The sequence below is a fragment of the Cryptomeria japonica genome, chromosome 4 (assembly GCF_030272615.1).
Source record: "Cryptomeria japonica chromosome 4, Sugi_1.0, whole genome shotgun sequence".
NCBI lineage: Eukaryota > Viridiplantae > Streptophyta > Pinopsida > Cupressales > Cupressaceae > Cryptomeria > Cryptomeria japonica.
Window position 1 is genome coordinate 73517225 of NC_081408.1, and position 21875 is coordinate 73539099.

The 21875-nt window shown below is 33.8% G+C and overlaps 1 protein-coding gene across 2 annotated transcripts in view; it reads right to left on the bottom strand.

Annotated features, from left to right (window-relative positions):
• Nucleotides 1-1032: 1032 nt before the first annotated feature.
• LOC131034394 (disease resistance protein RUN1-like) overlaps nt 1033-21875 on the bottom strand; it is a 50721-nt gene continuing 29878 nt past the window's right edge. The window contains exons 6-8 of one of the 2 annotated variants that reach the window (XM_059218637.1): nt 2147-2262; nt 1987-2021; nt 1807-1893 (exon numbers count right to left, since the gene is read on the bottom strand). In XM_059218637.1, the coding sequence (XP_059074620.1) occupies nt 1988-2021; nt 2147-2262 (150 nt within the window). In that variant the 3' untranslated portion in view covers nt 1807-1893; nt 1987. Of the gene's footprint in view, nt 1894-1986; nt 2263-21875 lie in introns of both variants that reach the window. The other variant, XM_059218636.1, reaches the window with a different exon arrangement.

Genomic DNA, 21875 nt, shown 5'->3' on the forward strand with positions numbered 1-21875 from the left:
TACAAATAATGCAAGCTGTATATGCTCTATTATTAGCTGTGAATGCTTTATTCTGGAGTTTGCATTGACTGTTTTCCTCTGGCTATGAATTGTAATCAGAGCTGCAGAAACTCGATATATTTGCAAGACTTCTTATTTTTTAGGAAGAAGCTGTAATAAGAAGAAGTACAATTCTGAAACAAGGGTGCTCTGCTTTATAAATTCAATGTATGATATTTTAATATTTTATTACTGTTGTTATTGTTTATCTCTTTTGTTGTTCTTTTTCTGTCAATCAGCTAATTTAAAGAGATGAGGGTAATTTTCAAATTCTACAAATTTATCGAAATTTAAAAAGAAAATGTCAAGACGAAACTCTCGGTTTGAAGAGCTTACATCCAAGCAAAATCATTTAGTTCCTCATTAAGAGCTTAAATATTAAGCTATGCAATTCGAAATGATACAGAACTTCTCATATCAATTTCAAGAATGCTCAAATAATGTAAAAATAGAACGATGGGAAAAATAATTCCTATGAAATTATCTTGGAAGTTGAAAATACTTTGCAGCTTATACCTCCTCCAGTATTGCTCTTTCAGCTCTTTTAAGCTTATACTAGTATTCCTTTCCAATTCGGTGTGCGTAGAATAGCATAACCTTCATTCTATTAATTTCCCAATTCAAATAATGAAAAACTACGGTTCTTATCATAATTGTCCTCCTTTTACCTATGTGGATTTCAAATGTTATCTACCATTAGTGTCATTTTACAAATGGTACTGCATTAAATCATTCATATCAGGATGTCAGGGAAGTAAAAGAAAGTTAAAACCACATGTATTTTCTTATAAAAATTGCATCTAAATTTTATTAGAAAGAATAAATATTTTTTTCATATAAAAAAAATATCTCAAGCACATTAATAATATATTAAGTACAACTTTATGCCTATAATTCTAAACAGAAACTAATAAATCAAAATTCACTTCAATATTTTAAAATGAATATATTAATTATTTAATAAATAAAACAAAATATTAGTACAATAATCAATTAAAGTCATAAAACTCTACGATATCATATAACATAACCCAATCCAAGTCATTCATTACAACATATCCAAGCATCTTAAACCAAATATTGATTTTGCAAGTACTCCTAATAATATAATTTTTCCCTAGGAAAAATAAAGTAAGTATTCAATTCTGATCATCTTCTTGCTCAGTTTCTGTTTCCTTTTCTGCTCCATCAATTTTGAAATTAACTAAATAGATAGAAAGTATTTTCCTTCCACCGTTGGAAAATGTCTAAATCCTTAACTGAAAACTAAGGAAATAGAAACTTGACTGTGACGCTGATTCCTTTTCACTTAGAACCAATTTCAGTTTTCTTTTTCAGACCAACAATTTTCAAGCCACGCGCCTTTTTAGAGAAATCACAATCTCTGACTGGACAATCTTCGACATTCAAATATTTTAGTTCTGCAAGGTCTTCAAATCCCGGTAGTTCTTTTAATGAAGAACATGCCTTCAGAGTTAAACTTTGTAGGGCCTTAAGTTTCCCGAAAGTGGAAGGCAATTGCGTCAAAGATGAACAGCCTTCCAGATTTAAATATCGTAGGTTCTTGAGTTCCACAATGGTGTCTGGCATTTTTTTCAACTCAGAACAAAATTTTAGCGTCAAATGCTCTAAAGTTGTAAGTTTTCCAAACCGCGTTGGAAGACATTTCAAAGCTTCCAATGTGTCTAAATTCAGAGTTTTCAATGCAGTGAAATTCTGAAATCCCTCTGGTAGAGTGATCATCTTCTGTAAGTTGACTAAAATTAACTCTTCTAAGGAAGAGTTACGAGTCTCTATATCCTTCACTGTCCAATCCATGGCTGTTGCTTTGACCGAGCGTAAAGTCTCTGGCCACTGAATGAAAATTTTGAGTTATTAGGAAGACAATCTCCAGCATAATACACGCAACGAAATTACATAATGCAAAAAAAAAATTTAACGACTAACCTCATTTATTCTGAAACTTTCTTCCAGTAGAGGTCCTGTATACACAGCCAATGGCTTGACGTTCTCTAAATTGAAGGGTACAAAAGGAATAGAAGAACTTAAATAAACGTATCTCAATTCTGGAAATGTCATTCCACTTCTAGCTCTTACTTTGATGTACCTTTTCAATATGAAAACTCGTAACGTTTTGCTCATTGAATCTAAGTCCTCTGTTTTGAGCTCGTAATCTGAACCTCTGTTGCCAGAGAGAGAAATTCCTTTGATATTCTGGAGCCTCTGTAAAATGTATAACCATTCCAAAAAATCATCAGAGTGCAGTCAATAGTTTACAAAACATTAATACTTGACCGCCACCGCATCATTTTTAGTTGCCAGTTATTATTTTTGTTCTCTTTTAAAAACGTTGTTGTTTAACATTTTTGACAGCTTTTCTAGTAATGACATTTGTTAAGAACATACTATTCATGTAACTCTCATTCAATCTGAAAACATTTTCATTTGTCTGTGTTATGCTTATTTACTTTTGTTGGTAGGCACTAATTTCTACCAACAAATGAACAAGATTTTCAACCCTACATCTAAGATAGAAACTTCTCGCTCCCCAATTTTGATATTTCTCCCACCAACTTCCACCAACACCAAATTAATTTAATGCATGTGTTTTGTGACTGCAATAGATTCTGGAGAGTTCCAAAGTCCTCTATAAATAGAGGCAAACGTTATCAATCAAAGCAAGCAGTGAAGTTTAATTCAATTGTGCTGTAGCACATTAGGTGTCTGTGTTTTGCCTCTACCCACAAAAGAGTGGTATCAGAGCATAGATTAGAGGATTGGCAGAAGGCTGTAAGACTCTGATTTATCTCTGTGCAGGAAGAGAAGAGAATAGAATTTATGAGTTCCGCCGCAGACCAAAAAGGAACAGTGATCGCGGATCTGAATCAAACCAAAGTTTGGAAGTCGCAACCAAGGCAAGTTGTTGGAAGCAGATTGCAGCTTTTGTTATTTGCAATTTGAAGCAAAGGGCATGTGGAATTTGGAGTATTCGAGGTGCTGTTCAAACAAAGGTAATGATGTTAATATCAGCATGAGGTTGAAGAATTTATGAAGGGTTTTGCTGTTATTTGCATTATTAATGAAAGGAAATTTATAGCAAATCTGAGTTGTCGTACTTAAATTTTGAAGTATTTCTCGAAAAAGATTGTTTTTTTAATAAAGTATGGCATCATCAAGCATGAATTCAATTATGATTCCAATATTTTTTTTCAAGAATTATGATAATTGGGTTTTAAGAATAAAGTTGATATTTGATTCATGTGAGTTATCAGACATAGTTAAAAATGGTTATACCGAACTACAAGATGAGTCTACCATGAGTCCAAATGCTAAGAAAAAGTTTATCTAAAATAGGCAAAAGAATAAAAGGGAAGTTTATCTAAAATAGGCAAAAGAATAAAAGGGCTTTGCAAGTAATTGGACAAGCATTAAACCAGCCATTACAACCAAGCAAGCATGAGACATCCTAGAGATGGCATATCAAGCAAAAATTGCCAAATATTTAGAAGAGAATTTCAAAATTTACAAATGAGCTAACAAATCAAAAGGTTGTAGAATTTCTTTTAAGAAGTTTACTTAGAAAATTTGATGCTATTGTTGAGGTAATTGAGGAATCTAAAAATTTGACTACATATTCAATGATGAGTTGGTCAGTTCTTTAGAAAGTTATGAATATAGGTTGAACAAGAATGAAAATACTTTACTGGATAATGAATTCAAAACACAAATGACATTTGGCAGAGGCAAAAGGAAGAGGAAATTCAGGATTCAGAGGAAGAGGAAAAAATAATTACCAAAGGGAAGAAAGGAGTCCAGATGTAGGAGGAAGGAGAAATCAAAGTTTCACCACAAAGAGGCGCAATAACAATCGGGCATCACAAATGTATGACAAATCAAATGTTCAATTTTATTATTGTATGAAGTATAGTCACTTTGCAAATGAATGCCGAAAGAAACAAGTAGATATGAGAAAGCAATATGCAAATTTCTCTCCGAGATATTGTTCATTACATGTCATGTAGCTCAAGAAAGTTCAAGTAACATTTGATTTCTTGATAGTGGTTGTAGTAATCATATGACTGGAAATAAATAGTTGTTTGAGAATTTGGATACTTCAGTAAAATCAGAAATTAAATTGTGTAATGATAACATTGTTGAAGTCATAGGAAAGGTTGCAATTAATGTGATAATAAAGCTTGGGAAGAAAACTATACCTGATGTTTATTTTGTAAGCAGTTTGAAGCATAATATCACAAATATGGCACAACATATTCAAAAGGGTTATAAAGTTGCTTTTGAAAATAATGTGTGGACTATATTTGTTATTTCTCCTCGTAAAACAGTGATTGCAAAGGTTGAAATGGCAAACAACAAAATGCTCCCACTTCACATTAAAAGTGAAATGATGAGGAGATTGGAGCAAGTTTCAAGGCATCAAGTCAAGACTAAGAATGGATATGGCGTTTAAGGTATAGTCTTCTAAATTTCAAAGGTTATGTTTGTTGCAAAGGAAGAATATGGTAAGTGGTTTTCCCTCCATTGAAGCACCATAGAGTTCATGTTGGCATTTTGTATATAGATTGCATCAATGATATGTTGTCATTGATGTCAATTGAACCAGTGAATGATATTCATGATATTGCTAATGTTATTGATGTTATTGCTTTTGTCTTGTAACCGGTATGAATAACTTTGTGGAAGATGTTCTAAACCGGTATGGTAGTTTGTAAGTTAAACCGGTGTATAGGGTTAAACATTTCTATGTTTTGTAACCGGCAAACCGTACCAGTTGTTTTTGTTAAACCCTAACCGATCAAAGTTTGTTGGTTAAAGATTTGATGCTGAGCGGTAATAATGGTGACACGTGTGATCATTGTATGAAGATATGTTCAAGTTATTTTAGCACGTTTGATTGTCTTGGGAAGAAACAAAGTGGATTGCATCAAATGCATAGTGCGTGATGAGTTACAAGTCCGTTGGAGCGGTGATCATGGAGCGGTTAGAATTTCTTGTTAAATGTGAAAAGATTGTTATGATTTCTAACGGTCAAGATTGTACCGACTTGTTTGTAATCTCGATCATGAGAAATAGGTTTTTGTTTTGTTATCGACCTACTTGAATAGTATTTAAGGTCAATGATGTTGTTTTATTTCGATGTTAGCAAAGTTGGTAGAAATCAATTGAGTGTGAGGTTGCCTAACCAGAGAATGAATCTGTAATTTGAGTAAAGACAAATTCATGCTAAAGAAGGATCTGATCAAGTAGATGTAGTGTTATTCAAACCAATCAAGAAAAACCTGTTGTTTTCTAACAATCATAGCAGAATTGAAATCCCCTAACTGGGTAAGCTCTAACAAGCTTAGTTACTTTGTAAATCCTCTCACAAGGTGATCCATTAGTTTGGATTCTCAAATCCTCTACTGAGGTTACTCCTAATAGGGTATTGTGATTTTCATCAAGGAATATTTGTAAATCCCCTAACTGGGTGATTCTTAACAGGACTTATTGTAAAAGCATTAACTTGCTAGGCTCCTAACAGGGCGAACTTCAGAAGAGTTTAGATAGCTATCTTTGTGAGTCTCATCTCATCGTGGTTTTTATCTATTTGGATTTTCCACATATAAATATTTCACCCCCCCTCCCCTCTTAGTAGTCTATCAGATACTTATTCTTTCATCATATCATTAATTGGTATTAGAGCATCTTTAGAGCATCTCAGGCCCTCTTAGATCTCTAAGCCTTACAGCTTGAAGAAAAGATCCTGTAGATCATGATGAAGAAAGAAGGTCCTAAGTTCAACAGAGAGAACTATATAATATAGAGCGACAAAATGAAGATTTACATCAAGATTATTGGTAGTCAGTATTGGGAGCATGTAGAAACTAAGTATACTGCACCTACTGGAACTCTGACTGATGATTAGAAGAAAGAACAACAAGAGAATCAAGAAGTATTAGAAGCTATTATAAGTTCCCTATCTGATACTGAATCTATAGATGTTCATGGTCTTGAAACTGCATATGAAGTATAGAAAAAACTTGAAGAGATTGATAGCCATGATGAACATGTTAAGATTCTTAAAGAGGAGAGTTTAAGAGGAAAGTTTGATGACATGAGAATGTCTGAAGGTGATAATATCCAGCAATATGGTCAAAGGATAAAATAAATAGTTGGTGAAATAAAGAGTGCAGGAGGGAAAGTGGAAGATGCCACAATGATCAGTAAGGTACTGAGAGCCCTGCTACGGGTCTATGCTATTTGAGTTGCAGCTATTCAGAAGTTGAAATCCATTGACAAAACAAAGGTAACTCTTGACTCTATCATTGGAAAACTTAATTCTTTTCTTTTAAATGGCTATGATGGTAGTGCACAAAAATCACAATCTACATTTAGAGCTTCTGTCTCAAACCTATCTATGAGAAGAAGTAGAGATACCAACAATATCTATGAATCCGGATCCAGCAAAGACGCTAATGATGAAGACAATTTAAAGGAGCTTGAAGAATTGTTGGCAAAATGACTTCCTAGAGGCACTAGTAAATATAGAGGTAAGTTACCATTGAAATGTTTTGCTTGCAATAAGATTGGTCATATAGTAGCTAATTGCCCTAATAGTGAAAACGAACACAAGAGAGACAAATTTAAGAAGTATAAGGGTAAAGGCAAGAGAGATTGTCTTGTAGCTATTGATAGTGATATTACTGATGATGAATCTGATGATTATGCTAGTGAAGATATTGTGTTTATGGCCTTTAAGGAAGAGAAATCAGACCAGAAGGCTTTACTATCTAGGATGGATAACTCTAATGATTGGATCATTGATAGTGGTTGTTCACGTCACATGACTGGTGATCGGAGTAAATTTCTTTCCTTGAAATAATTTGATGGCGGTGTTGTTAGATTTGGAAATGACTCACCCTGTATGGTTAAAGATAAGGGAGTTATTTCCCGTAATGGTAAAAGTAGTGCTGACGATGTCTATTGGGTTGAAGGTCTAAAACATAATTTTCTAAGTGTGGCGCAGTTGAATGACAAAGGATACCCCACTGGAGTTTAAAAGTGGTATGTGCAAAATCTTTGACAACAAAGGTGAATTGATTGCAACCGGGAAACATACCAGAGGTAATCTATTTCATCTTAATCTTAAAGTTAGCAACTGTTTCATTGCAAAAATAGATGAAAGTTGGCTTTGGCATAGAAGATTTTGTCATATAAATTTTGACAACATTGTTAAAGTGAGTAAGTCTAAGACAGTAAGAGGTCTACCTCGGATAGACAAACCGGTTAATGCTCTTTGTAAAGAATGTCAGTTAAGGAAGATGACTTCTTCTACTTTCAAGAGCAATTCCTCAATGGAGAACTTGTTAGATTTGGTTCATACAGATCTATGTGGACCAATAAGAACTAGAAACATATCAGGTGATAGATATTTCATGATCTTCACTAATGACTATTCGAGGATGATGTGGGTCACATTCTTGAAGGATAAGAATGAAGCTTTTGGTAAATTCAAGGCATTTAGGGCCTTAGCTAAGAAAGAGAGTGGCAAAAAGATAAAATGTCTGAGAACGGATCAAGGCTATGAATTCACTTATGAAGAGTTTATTAAGTATTATGATGAGAATGCTATCAAGCGGAATCTTTCTACACAAAGGACACCATAACAGAATGGTATAGCAGAGAGAAATAATGGGTCAGTGGTTGAAGCTGCTAGGACTATGATGATACAAAGAGGTGTTCCGAAAACATTTTGGAGAGAAGTTGTATGTACAACAGTCTATACAATGAACCGGGTTTTGGTGAAAAGAGGTAAGGACAAGACACCTTATGAATATTGGTATGTAATATCACGTGATGTTAGTTATTTTAAGATCTTTGGTAGTAAATGCTTTTTTAAAAGAGGTGATTACATTAGTAAGTTTGAAGCGAAGAGTAATGAAGGCATATTTCTTGGCTATTCCACCAAGAGTAAGGCCTACAAATGTTTCAATAACTAGACTCGAAGAATTGTTGAAAGTGTTGATGTTCATGGAGATGAATGTCTGAAGTTTCAAAAGGAACTAGTTCAGAGAAAAAGGATGAAGATCCCTGCATTTTTCTTTTTGAACCAGAAACAGTTAAATCTGAAACCGGTAAGGCAAATTCTGATGTACTTGTTCAACCAAAACAGATAATTTTAGAAGAAGAAGATGACGAAGAAGCTGAACCTGAGGAGAATGATCATGTTATTCTTAGATATGTGAGTGTGCATCATAGTCCTGAGCAGATTATTAGGGATAAGGATGTTGGAGTACTTACTAGAAGAAGAATAAGAGAGAACTCTTGCATGATCTCCACCATTTAACCAATAAGTGCTAAGGAGGCTTTTGGTGATGATCATTAGCTTAAGGCAATGGAAGAGGAATTGGATCAAATTGAGAAGAACAAAACTTGGACCCTGGTACCTCAACCAATAAACAAAAATGTGATAGGTACTAAATGGGTGTTCAAAAACAAGTTGAATGAGGATGGTGTTTTAGTTCGCAACAAGGCAAGATTAGTTTGCAAAGGTTATGCACAAGAAGGAGAAGATTATGCTGAAACTTTTGCACCAGTAGCAAGATTGGAAGGAGTCAGAACATTACATGCATTTCCAGCTCATAATAAATTCAAGGTATACCAAATGGATGTTAAGTTTGTATTTTTCAATGGTATATTGGAAGAAGAGGTATATATAGAGCAACCTGATGGTTATGCATGGACAAGTAAAGAAGATATGGTATGCAGATTGCATAAAGATATGTATGGATTAAATCAGGCACCCAAAGCATGGTACAAAAGGCTTCATACACATTTGATGAAGATAGGATTTACAAGAACTAGTGATGACAACAACATTTATCTCAAGTCTAAAGGAGATGAAATACTGGTTAGTGAAGTGTTTGTTGATGACATTATATTTTGAGGTAATGATGTCATAAGCAACTATTTTACAGATGAAATGAAGAATGAATTTGAGATGTCATTAGTAGGGGAAATAAAAAAATTTATAAGCTTCCAGAAATAGCAGATGAAGATGGTATTTTCATTACTCAATCTAAGTATGTGAAAGAGGTTTTGAAAACTTTTGGAATGAGTGATTGTAAACCAATTGGAACACCAATGGTTATAGGTTGTAAATTGTCCAAAAAAGATGCATCCAAGTCTGTAGATGAAAAAGAATACAGGTCAATGATTGGCAAATTACACTATGTTGCTCACAGTCAACCAGATATTGCCCATGCAGTTGGTATAGTTGCTAGATTCTAGAAGAATCCAAAGGAAGCACATCTAATAGCAAACAAGAGAATTTTTAGATATCTGAAAGGTACAATTGACTATGGGTTATGGTATCCATATGGAGGAAATTTTGATCTGAGGGTGTACACAGATGTTGATTGGGAAGGAAATGTTGATGACTGGACGAGTACTACCAGTGGAGCATTCTTTCTAAGAGGAAGGCTTGTTTCATGGAGTAGTAAAAAGCAAAGTTGTACTTCACAATCTACTGTTGAAGCTAAGTATGTAGCAACTTACATGAATTTCACACAAGCTATTTAGATGAGGCACATTTTGGAAGGTTTTAAGATGAAAATATTAGAACCTATAATGATTATGTGTGATAATACTAGTTCCATAAATATTTCTAAGAATCGTGTTTTGCACACAAGGACTAAGCACATGGAATTGAAGTATCATTTCTTGAGGGAGAAAGGTCAAAGTAAAGATGTTATCTTAGAGCATGTTTCAACCAAGGAGCAACTTGCATATATTTTTACCAAACCTCTCCCTAAGAATATATTTGAGTGTCTTAGAAGACAACTAGGGGTTGTACCCCTTCATGAGCTCAATTGAACATGATGCTGATTGCATCAATCACTGAACTAGACTTGCAAAATTTTACGTGGAATGATTTTTTTGGAGTGAATGTATTCCACAAGGGGAGCATCAAGTTCCAATTTGTTGATGCACAATGAGAATTTTTAAATTACATGATTTACTCTCAATTTGGCATTGATGTCAAAGGGGGAGAAAAATTATATGACTCTGAAGAAGATTTATGTGTTTGATTAGGTCAACAAGTGACAACCTGGTGATAGACAAAGCATGGTTCATATAATACTTGGTATGTAAACCAGGATTCATATTCACTGATCACAACAACAAATTAGAGGCGTTGATATTTGTATTGCCATCAATGCCAAAAGAGGATATTGTTGGCATTTTGCATATAGATTGCATTAATGATATGTTGTCATTGATGTCAATTGAACTAGTGAATGGTATTCATGATATTTCTGATTTTATTGATATTATTGTTTTTGTCTTATAACTGGTATGATCAACTTTTTGGAAGATGTTGTAAACTGGTATGGTAGTTTGTAAGTTAAACCAGTGTATAGGGTTAAACCTTTCTATGTTTTGTAACTGGTAAACCCTACCAGTTGTTTTTGTTAAACCCTAACCGATCAAAGTTTGTTGGTTTAAGATTTCATGTTGAGTGGTAATCATGGTGACACGTGTGGTCATTGTATGAAGATATGTTCAAGTTATTTTGGCCCGTTTGATTATCTTGGGAAGGAGCAAAGAGGATTGCATCAAATGCATAGTGCGTGATGAGTTACAAGTCCATTGGAGTGGTGATCATGGAGCGGTTGGAGTTTTCCTGTTAAGTGTGAAGATATTGTTATAATTTATAATGGTCAAGATTGTACTGACTTGTTTTTAGTCTTGATGATGAGAATTAGGTTTTTATTGTGTTACCGACCTAGTTGATTTATATTTAAGGTCGATGATGTTGTTTTATTTTGATGTTGGCAAAGTTGGCAGAAATCAGTTGAGTGTGAGGTTGCCTAACTAGAAATAAATTTGTAGTTTGAGTAAAGGCATATTGAAGATTAAAAAGGATCTGATCAAGCAAATGTAGTGCTATTCAGACAGATCAAGAAAAACCTGTTGTTTTCTAACAATCACAGCAGAATTGAAATCTCCTAACTGGGTAAGCTCTAACAAGCTTGGTTGCTTTCTAAATCCTCTCACAAGGTGATCCATTAGTTTGGATTATCAAATCCTCTACTAAGGTTACTCCTAACAGGGTATTGTGCTTTTCATCAAGGCATATTTGTAAATCCCTTAACCGGGTGATTCCTAAGAGAATTAGTTGTTAACAGGACTTATTGTAAAAGCTTTAACAGGCTTGGCTCCTAACAGGGCAAACTTCAAAAGAGTTCAAATAGCTATCTTTGTGAGTCTCATCTCACCGTGGTTATTACCTATTTAGGTTTTCCACGTATAAATATTTGTGTCAAGTGGTGAATGCTTTTGTGGTCATGATCTTTTCTACGTATAAATATGATAAAAAAGAAGAGAAAGATCAAGGAAACCAATAAAATCAATTAAATGAACAGCGAGGAACTCGGTCAAAAATTTCACAATGAGATAACTAACGAAGATAAGTTGAGCAAGGGGAATCATCAAGTCCACAAATAAGTAATCACTTAAGTCCTACACTTCCATTGTTGAGAGCAAGGCGTAAAAGAAAGAAAACTAGAAGTTTGTAAGAAATTTATGATCAAGGATATAGGATAGATCTGCAATCAAAGTTTGCTATATTTTCTTAAAGATCCTATAAATTTTGAAGATGTAGTTAAGGGAGAACATTGGATAAATGCAATAAATGATGAAATGGAATCTATTGAGAAAAATGATACATGAGAATTAGTTGATTTACCTAAGGAAACATAATGTATATGTGTAAAATGTGTTTATAAGGCTAAGTATAAAGGAAATGGAGATGTAGACAAATAAAGGCAAGATTAGTTGCTAAAGGATTTGCATAAGAATATAGAGTTGATTATAATGAAACATTTGCACCTATAGCAACACTTGATATTGTTAAAATGGTACTAACTATATTGGATCTCAAAACAATTGGAATGTCTACCAAATAGATGTTAAATCAACTTTCTTGAATGGATATTTAGAAGAAGTCTATGTGCGGTAGCTACCAGGATATGAAGTAAAAGGATGTGAAGACAATGTTTATAGGTTGAAGGCGGCACTTTATCGATTGCTGCAAGCACCAAGAGCATGGTACAACATGATAGATTCATATATGGAAAAGAGTGGATTTAGTAGACGTACTAGTAAGTCTACTTTATACATCAAAGTCAATGAGCAAGGTCAAATTTTAATTTTTTGTTTGGATTTTGATGATTTTATCTTTATTGGAAATATGTCTATAAACATGTTTAAATGCGCAATGAAAAAATAATTTGAGATGACAGATTCAGAGTTGAAGTATTTTCTTGGTAGTGGAGTTACAGAAAATGATGAGGGCATTTTCATTTGTCAAAGTGAGTATGCAGAGTATGTATTAAAAAGGTTTAGAATGATAAATTATAGTGTTTTTTATTCACCTATAACAATATGAACCTAGCAAAGAAGATAATGAGATGAATTTAACTCAACTATATTGAAAAAACTTGTAGGTAGTTTGATCTATCTCACAACAACTAGACCAGATATTATGTATGGAGTTAATTTGATTTCTATATTTATGGAATCACCTAAGAGCTCACATTGGCAAGCTTGAAAAATGATATTGCTTGTATATTGTAGGAGCCATGGATTATGGAATAAAATATAGCTTCACCTCTGAAGAATGGAAAGTGTATAATACTATGGAAATAGTTACTCTTCAAGACCATCATTTAAGAATCCTCTAGACTTTGGCGTCTAAGGTATTGATACTTAGGCTATTATTGTTTGAGTCCTTTCTCCAAGAAATGAAAGGTTAGAGGTTTACCAACCAACGTAGATCCTAGTGTTAGATGCACATGAAGCCTATATTTTGGCCAAACAACATAGGTAGCCCTTTCAATTGGGAAACTATAGAAGGGAAAGAATATAATTGGAGTCAATTAGACAACTCTAGAAGGGAAAAAACAAAATTAGAGAACTTTAAAAGCACAATAAGTTATATATCCCTATGTAAACCATTCCAATAGGGAAGAGTCAATATTTTAGGACCTTTATAGATGATTACAATCAGAGAAAATGGGTCTAATGTGTGAAGCATAAATATAAATATTTTGAGAAATTGAAAGTGTTTAAGTGAAAGGAAGATATGGTGTGGAAAATGATTCCTAACACTAATCTAGTGGGGGAGATAACACAAATTTCCTTATAAATCTTAAATTATTATAGAACAAGAAACACATAAAGTAGGAGATATACAATATGCAAATAGATTTATAATAGACACAGAATATATCATGGGGGAAACCCTTTAAGGAGATAAACCCTACTCCAAAACCCATCCAATATATTATTTAGAAATCAATATAAAATTACAATAGACTTGTAGAGAAAGCTTTTGACAAGAGTATCACCAACCAAAGATCTAGAGGTAACTAAATAGCTACAAGACACTTACACAACTTCTATCTCATGCACCTAATATATAGGAGATACAACACATTAAATTATAAAATGTTATTAAAAATCCATGAGATAAACAAACAAAAAATTATCACCCAACTTATCTCCAATCCAAGATTCCCTAACACGTGTAGCTACATTTTACGGCCAATTTATATGTCCAACACTATTTTATATTTCCTATTTTAGGAGAGACAACTTTTGGAAATGATAACCTCTTGAACCAAGTTTTTGATTGATAAATTGTTTGAAGTGTCAAAAATCTTGTGATGTGTTCTATCAAGCTATAACCTGCTACGCAAATTATAAACACTTTTGGCCATTTTAGAGTCTCTAAGACTCTCAAAGCTGACTCTGAAACTTCATTCACAACTTTCAAAAACTAAAATAACTTAATACCTTCAAATCTTAATGTGATCTTGTAACAATTTTTTGAAGTATGCTTATCTATACTATTTGAAGCTTCTGTAACAATTCCAAACTAATTCATGGTCAAATGAAAAATTTACTATAAATAGTAACCATATGTGAATGTAATATTGAGACACCATTTTCCTAACATTAAGGACAAAGGTAAAGAGAGTAGAAATTTTTTAAACATCCTAAGGTCAGACAGAGGGGAGGAGTTGATAGAAAGCTATATTATCTAGCAAAATGGTGTGACCAAGAGGAAGAATGGGACCATCATGGTGATGGGAAAGAGTATGCTGAAATCCAAATTAGTCCCAAATGAATTTTTGGGTAAGGATATTGCAAGAATAGTATATTTGATTAATATAAATTCTAAAATGTTAGTACATGATAGTATTCCAAAAGAAGCATGGAAATGTAAGTGGATGGTAAACCACATGAGACTAGTCAAGAATGTAGCATATGCATTTGTGCTAAAGGAGAAAAGACAAAAATTGGATATAAAGGGTAAGAAGTACATCTTCATGGAATATAGTGAAGAGTCCAAAGAACAAAGGATGTGTAACCTTGTCACTAAGAAAACATTGATTAGCAAGGATGTTGAGTTTATTGGAAATGAATGATGGGATGACACTATGGATGCTTCTTTGGATTTCATAGTTAGAGTATCCATTCATGATGAAAAAGAAAGATATAATCAAATATATAATTGCAGAGCTCACTTACATAGTTCTCTAGACAACACTAGGCTTTGACATAGTTTGTAAATACAGTTAAACAATAACTCAAACTCTATGCACAACAAGGTAGGATTATTACTAGTGAGCATTTAGACCTCATTCTCACCTTCCTATTGCCAAGAAAGACCAAAAGTATAAGGAAGATTTATAAAAATAAAAGATATGACAAAGATTTAGATGAAAATTCAAATTTTACATTAGTAACTTATAGCAATCCAATTTAGTTTAAGGTAGTTGTGAAAGAATGGAAATGGTGTGAGGTAATGGATGAGGAGAAAGATGCAATAGAATGAATTAAAACATGGGAGATAATTGATTTTTCTTTCAGTAAACAAGTTAATAGTGTGAAGTGGCTCTATAATATCAAAAGCAATGTTGAAGGAAGGATAGAAAGGTGTAACACAAGATTGGTTATTAAGGAATACAAACAACAGTTTGGTAGAGATTATGATGAGACAAATGATCTATTTTTGAGGATGGAAACTATGTAGGAAGTCTTAGCAATATGTCATATTCCCATGTAAACAACGGGCAATGATTAGAAATATTAAACAATACATGTACATAAATATAAATATTTTCAATATATAAATTATTTTTACCGCTTAAAATACATTTTATTTTAACTAGTGGGAGTGTTGAAAGGATGCATCCATTCCCAAGCCACCTCTGGAATAGACGCCATGTTTCAAGGGGAATCACATGGATTCAAAGAGGTATAAACCCATACCCCAAGGAAACATATAAGAGGAGGTGACAAGGAGTGAAGGGGAAGGAGAAGCATCCAGCAGGTAACTTCATTACTCAGTAATAATATTTATTTCAGTTTTCATAATTTACGATGCCTAGACAACCATGAGGACTGCCTTGGGAATGCATCAGTCAGCAGACGATGTGAAAGGGCTAGGTGTTGGTTCTTCCCAGCGATGAAGGACCAGTGACTAGTAAGCATCCCTCCCCATCGCCAGCACACTGGTATGTCCCCAAGCCAATACGCTTAAATGTCAAAATGATGAAGTATGTCTTTGTGCAAGTTGTATTAAATCTGCTTTCATTCCTCATATAACAGTAATGAATATAATTTAACTAGTGGCCTAGATTAATTGCTAAATCGGTTTCATGCCCAAAAAATGTCTTGCCAAATGAACTAAGCACATTTGTAATGTACAAAAGGGTAAAATGAACTTAATCTTCATGCCAAATAGGTAACCTGCAATATCAGGTTTAGTATGCTGCATTAAAATACACTTCAGTGATAGATAGAAGAATAAGAATAATTCATTCATTATCAGACACAACTAATAAATAAAGAAAAGGAATGCTAATTAATGATAGTCATGTTTAAGCAACTAGGCACAAATATAATGAATTAATCCCTACAAATTTATATATAATGGATAAATGTTAACTAAGTAATATAGTCATGAATCTATATTTTCTGTATGCATTTGTTATCTTCCTGATATCCTCTGTTTGTTAGTACATTCAAGATAATGAGTGCAAGCCAGGGGTATGCTGGGCCCATCCTCAGGTGGCCCTATTAGCCCTAAGAGATGGGATGGGTCTGGATGGGTAGCCCAACCAACTTGGAAAATCCTCAAAATCTAAAATGTGTCGTGTATGTATTTTGTGCTGCAATAATTATGCCACTGATCTAATATTACTGCTGACATATAAAATAAAATATCTAAATGTTGCAGGAAATCGTAATTTCCTTTTGTGGCCCTAAATCCAGCCTTAGATGGATAGATCAGGCCCTAATTATCAAGAAGGCGAGGCAGGTACAGCAAAGGTTCATTACACAATAGCAGCCCAATACAAGTGCGGGGTGTTTCAAATGTATGTTAACTTTGCCTCTTTTAATGAAGCATTAAAAGAAAAAGTGTATGTAGAATATGAACCTATTTACTAACTTCTAAGGAAAGAAAATATAGTGTATAGGTTGAAGAAAGCACTTTATAGGCTAAATCGAGCACCATGGGTATGGTATAGCAAGATAAAGTCATATTTGTTGAGCAATGCCTTTAACAAAACAATGGTAAGCCCACTCTTTACTTAAAGTCAACTAATTGTAAGATTTTTATTGTTGTCTTTTGTGTAGATGAGTTAATCTTCATAAAAAATGGTGATTTTCTCATTCATGATTTTAAAAAGGTCATGAAAAGAGAGTTTGAGATGATATATTTAGGTCCCTTAAGGTACTATCTATGCATAGAAGTATAGAAAATGAAACATCACATATCTATATCTTAAGGTAGTATGGAACAAATATTTTGAAACATATTAGGCTACAAAACAACTCTACACCAACGCCAATAGCCATAGTTCTAAATTTAACTATGAGAGATTGCGATAGCAATGTGAATCCAACTACGTGCAAAATTTTGGTTGGAAGCTAAATGTATTTAACATCAACTAGGTTTGATATATTATATGCAGTAACTCTGATATCCAAATTTATAGACAATTCCAAGGACACACATTGGCAAGAAATTAAAAGAATCTCGAGGCATGTTAATGGCAGCAAAGAATATGGTATTTTGGATACAATAGAAAATAGGCTTGAGCTGGTTGAATCTACCAAAAGTGATTGGGCAAGACGTATAGATTATAGGAAGAACACGTTGAGATATGTGTTTTATTCAGGTTCAATAGCCATTTCATGAGCTTCAAAGAAACAACCCATTATATTGCTTTTCATAGGTAAGGTTGAATATGTCACAATAAATGCAATACTACATCAAGCTATTTGACCAAAGAGAATCCTAACTGATTTGAGGAAGAACAAAAAGAAGGTACAACTATATTTTGTGACAATTACTCTCGGTAGTTTTTGCCAAAAAATTCTAAAGTTTCATAAATGAAGCATACACATTGAAATCAAATCAGATATAATTTCATGAGGAGTTGGCTGAAAATACCGAAGTGAAAGCTAAGTATTATAGATCCGAGCAATGCATTCCGAACATTTTCATAAATCCAGTCAGTAGGGACAGTTTTTAGCACCTGCGAAGTAGTTTGGGCCTTGTGAATTCAGCTGCAGATTGAGCATAGAAATGGCTCAAGATTAAGCTGGAACTTGTTTGAATTTATTTCTACTCCTAAGCATGTCAGCCAACTACTTGTCAAAGAGTAGTTGTTGGATATTTTTGGGAAGTTAACTTGTTTCTAATGATGAAAAAGCTAGTTTGTAAGCTTCGCTCTTGAAAACAAGATAGAATTTTAAAGAGAAAACAATCGAAAAAGAAAAAGAAAAAAGATTTAGTGTTCTTGCAATGGAGAAATAGTGTGAGAAGTTTTGGGAACAACAGTTGTGAGAAGAGCATAGAAGAAGGGAATGTACAACAACAACAGAGTTTGTGAAGAGAGTAAAGTGCAACAACAAGCAGCTCCAGATGAAAGAAGTAAATGGCAGGTAGCTCCAAACAATCATAAGAACAAGGAGGTCTGTGCAGCTCAACATAGTTTCAGAAGTTAGTGATTAGTTGGAGCTCCAGATCTCTGTAGATGACTTGTTTGTAATCATTTTTGTAATCCGAACTTGAAATATTATGTAAATATCATTTTATTATTAATAAAAAATAGAAACTTGTCTCCATCTGTCTTGTCTTTCTGTATTGCCAACTGTTTTGTGTTTTGAATTTTGTCTTCCACCAGTTTTTGAAGATAGCTAATGGTGTTCATGCAGCTTCGAGCTTAACAACTTTTTTTCGCTTCAGCTGTCAAACACAAAATCACAACCATGCATTGACTCAAAAATCCACCGTATTATTTTCCATTCACTTCATTCTTTAGTCACCGCTCACCGCATGTTGTATATTTAGACTTATATTGTAATTTGTATTTTTTTTAAAGATTTGTATGAGTTTGTTGTTCCGTTAGGATTCTTGGAAATAAAGAATGCTATGCATGCAATTAGACTATTCTTAGATTAGAGCTTTCTTTAGAATTGTTTGGTTTCTTTTCACCGAATATTGCATACTGTCCATGCTCTTTTCAGAACTTTCAAATTTTGTTTTTAGAAGGACTGGAAAAGTATTTATTCAATAGTTATATATTTTTGATCAAACAACTATAATAAAATTCTGAGTGTAGGTTACTTTAAACAGAGCTCTTTGTAGTAATAAAATAGAGTTTTATTTATTTCTTTGTTTTTGCTGAGATAATGAATGATATTAGTTATTATTGTGATAATTTGGTTCCACTGCTAATTGTTTTTTCTATCAAGAATATTTATGTCTAACAGGTGGCTCTAGGAATAGGTCTCGATTTAGATTTTACAAGTGGTATCAGAGTAGGTAATATTGTTTTGGGGTTAAAGATTTTACAGTTGGATTTTTGCCAAAGTTAATCATGTCGAATTCTAAACAGATGCCCATTCCAAATTTTGATGGGAATAATTATGATTATTGGTGGATTAAGATGCTGATCTTTTTTATTGGAAAATATTTGTGGAAGACTATTGAAAAAGGTTATGAGGAGCCAGCTGATTGCAATGCCCTTACAGCCAATGAAAAAACAAGAAGAAAGGAAGAAAGGAAGCAAGGAAAAAGAATGCGCAAGCTTTGTTTCACATTCAGATAGCTTTTGATAAGAGCTTATTTCCAAGAATATCAGGAGAAACAACAGCCAAAGATGCCTGGAAGACTCTACAAGAAGCCTACCAGGGTAGTGATCAAATTAAAGTGGTCAAGCTTCAAACATTCAAGCAAGAATTCAAAAATTTGAAGATGCAAGAAGCTGAAAGTATAAGTGATTATTGTGTCAGAGTCAAAGATGTGATCAATAAAATGGTTACACTTGGGGAAATTGGAAACTATGAAGTTTTGATAATAAAGGTGTTAAGATCTTTGACACCCAGATGGAATCATGTTGCAATAATCATAGAAGAAAGCAAGGATTTATCAAAACTACAGTTTGATCAATTGGTTGGATCTCGGATGTCTCATGAAGAAAGATTGAAAGATACTTTTGAAGGTGTAGAGAACGCGTTTTTCTCTAAATTACAAATTACAAAGAATGAAGATGCAAGCAACAGTAGAACCAAAAGAAATCAAGGCCAAGGTAAAGGGAAAAGCCAAAATTCTTCAAGAGGTAGAGGTAGAGGTGGCTCAAGAGGAAGAGGTGGTTCCAGAGGAAGAGATAGAGGCAGATTTGATAAGAGAAATGTTCAATGTTACGATTGTAACAGGTATGACCACTTTGAAAGAGAATGCAAATTGAAAGAAGGTAAAAGTGCTAACTATGCTCAAGAAAGTAGTGAGAATTTTTTGATCACTTATTTTTATCTTATGCCAAAGGTGAAAATACTAGTAAAGATATTTGGTACCTAGATTATGGATGCTCCAACCATATGATAGGGAATGAGAAGTTGTTTTCAATAAAGGATGGAAGTTTCAAATCCAAGATCCAGCTTCGTGACAATAAATGTTGGAGGTTGCTGCCAAACAAGCTATGGAGGTCCAAACAAAAGAAGGTATAAACAATATTCATGATATTTATTATACTCCACAATTGAAGCACAATTTGTTAAGTGTTGGGCAGCTATGTGATAAAAATTATAAAGTAGTCTTTGAGAATAAGACCTATACTATCTATGATAAGAATAAGGGCAATAGGGTGATCACTGTTGTGACAAGAAATAGGATGTTCCCATTGAGGTTTGGTGAACATAACAACAGTTTGGCAAATACGGCTTATGAGGATTCAACTTGGTTATGGCATCTCAGGTATGGGTATTTAAAGTTTCACAATTTGAAATTTCTAACCTCACATGCATTAGTTTCTGGTTTGCCTAAGGTTGAGGAGCATAAGGAGGTTTGTGAAGAATGTGCAAAAAGCAAGCATTCAAGAAAAAAGTTTCCAAAGAGCAATGCATGGAGGGCCCATCATCCACTTCAGCTTGTTCATTCAAATATATGTGGTCCTATGCAGGCTAAGAGTTTGGGTAACTCATCATATTTCATCACTTTTATTGATGATTACTCACGAAATTGTTGGGTATGTTTTTTTGAAGGCCAAAGACGAAGCCCTCGATACATTCAAGAAATTCAAAGCCCTCGTAAAAAATGAGAAAGGGTGCAAGATCAAATGTTTGAGGACTGATCGTGGATGAGAATTTTTCTCAAAGGATTTCTAGAGTTATTCTGATCACAATGGAATCAGGAGGCAACTTACTACTGCATACACACCTCAACAGAATGGAGTAGTTGAAAGGAAGAATCTTACAGTGGTTGAAATGGCAAGGTGCATGTTACAAACCAAAGGTTTGAGCAATTCTTATAGGGGAGATGCAATTGCTACAATGCTGTACATCCTCAACCGTAGCCCCACCAATGCACTAGAAAAGATTACTCCTTATGAAGCTTGGTATGGAAAAATGCCTAATGTTAATCATTTCAAAGTTTTTGGTTGTTTGGCTTATGTGCATGTAGCTGATCAGAATAGGCAAAAGTTAGATGCAAAGAGTGAGTCATATATTTTTATTGGGTATAGTGAGAAAAGAAAGGCTTATAGATTGTATAATCACATCACTAATAAGCTTATTGTCTCATAAGATGTAATTTTTTATGAAGGGGAATTTTATGATCATCAAAAAGGCCATGTTGAGGAGACAAAATCTATATTGAATGATGATATAATTGTTGATATTGATCATGAGCAGCCAACTAATATTTTTGTATCTAATGGTTTAACTCCACCAAGCAATCCTTCATCAAGTTCTTCAATACCAAGTTCAAGTCCAACTTCTTCTCCAAGTTCTACAAGGAAGGTAAGGAGTTTGAGTGATATCTACTAGAGGAGTGGAAATCAAGTACATGAAGAAAACCTAGTAGGTGAGACAGTGAATTTTGTTTTATTATCCAAGGCTGATTTTGAACCATCATGTTTTGAAGATGCGTGTACTAATGAGGTTTGGGTGCAATCCATGCAAGAAGAGATAGATTCCATTCACAAGAATGAAACTTGGGAGTTGATAGAGCTTTTGCACGACAAGAAAAAGATTGGCACCAAATGGGTGTACAAGACCAAGTTTAACAGTGATGGGAGTGTCGAAAGACACAAGGAAAGATTAGTTGCTAAAGGCCTCACACAGAAGTATGGAATTCATTATGAAGAGACATTTACACCAGTAGCAAAACAAGAGACCATTTGAATGCTGATTTCATTAACATCTCAGAAAAAGTGGAGCATACATCATATGGATGTGAAAAGTGCCTTCTT